General features: G+C 40.2%; 1 protein-coding gene across 1 annotated transcript; it reads right to left on the bottom strand.

The window, feature by feature from the left end:
- Positions 1 to 456: 456 nt before the first annotated feature.
- Positions 457 to 1,488, bottom strand: LOC130848666 (olfactory receptor 8J1-like). Its single transcript, XM_057727088.1, is given in 1 exon segment — positions 457 to 1,488. A coding segment is annotated over 1 exon segment (1,032 nt).

Below are 1,488 nucleotides of genomic sequence, written 5' to 3'. Positions count from 1 at the left end.
AATAAACTTTGTTTAATTTCACTACTTAGCTGTTAAAAGGATTTAAGTCACCTGCAATTCCAGGTGCAGTAATCCACTATATGTAAACATACCCAGAAAGTAGAGGAAGCCAAAGAACAAGAAAGATCCACTTACTTCCCTTATCCATTATTTTCCTTATTTTTTAACTTATATACATTTTTCAAACTTACGTCTCTCCTGACTCCTGAAAATATTTCTTTTAGCTAACACACTTATTTCTAGATACCCGCACACTGAAGAAAACTTGTGAATAAGGTGTTGTTTCTGTACTAACCTCATAATTCCAAGAGCTTCAGTTTATTTTTCAAATCACTGTTTCCTAAATTCTAGCCCCTTTTATTTCCCAGAATTACTTGTAGACCTATAAATCAGTCACCTAACCATTGCTTTCTCTGACACAATGACCGCCTATTACAACTTTATAGAGTTCTAAAATTACATCAACTTAAAAGAACAGCACAAATTTGTTAGAAATCTCTTTAAGGCAGCCTTCACGTCCTTATTCCTCAGACTATAGATCATGGGATTCAGCATGGGAATCACCAGTGTATAAAACACTGAAGCCATTTCATCAGTATCTGTAGAATGGTTATTTTGAGGCTGCACATACATGAACAGCATCGTCCCATAGAACACCGACACTGCCATCATATGTGAGGCACATGTGGAAAAGGCTTTTTTCCTTCCTTCTGATGAACATATCCTTAGAATGGACAACACAATGTTGAAATAAGATATGAGAACTGTAAGTATGGAAACCACCAAATTTGTCTCTGCAGATATAAATACTACTGTTTCTGGGAAGAAAGTATCAGAGCAGGACAATGCTAACAGAGGGGCGATATCACAGTAAAAATGATTGATTACATTGGATGAGCAATAAGCCACAGAGAATACAGAAGATGAAGCCACACTTCAGGTTGAAAAGCTATAAAGGTAAGTGAGGAAAACCAGCGGGAGGCAGATCCGCCGAGACACCACCACCATGTAGAACAGGGGGTTACAAATGGCCACGTAGCAGTCATAGGCCATCACAGCTAACATGAAAATTTCAGCTACAATGAAAACCAAGAACACTCCCAGTTGGGCAGCACATTCATAGTAGGAGGTGGCGTGCTTCTTTACTAACAAGTTGATCAGCATTTTAGGGGCAATGACAGTAGAATTGCCAAGATTGATGATGGCCAAATGCCGGAGGAAGAAATACATGGGGGTGTGAAGTCGGGCTTCCACACTGGTGAGAGTGATGATGCTCAGGTTCCCCACCACGGTCAGCCCATAGATGACCAGGAACACACAAAAGAGTGGGATCTGGAGGTCTGGATGGTCTGAGACTCCTGTGAGAATAAACTCAGTGACTTGGGTGAAATTTCCAGGAGCCACGTGAGAGTTTGGAAAGTCGTCTCTTTGGGGAAGAAAAGGAACCGTGGTTACAAATTTAAGCAATGTATTTTCTTGGATTGTCAT

Source organism: Hippopotamus amphibius, chromosome 3 (genome assembly GCF_030028045.1).
Source record: "Hippopotamus amphibius kiboko isolate mHipAmp2 chromosome 3, mHipAmp2.hap2, whole genome shotgun sequence".
In the NCBI taxonomy this organism is placed as follows: Eukaryota; Metazoa; Chordata; class Mammalia; order Artiodactyla; family Hippopotamidae; genus Hippopotamus; species Hippopotamus amphibius.
This window is presented reverse-complemented; position numbering and strand designations above follow the sequence as displayed.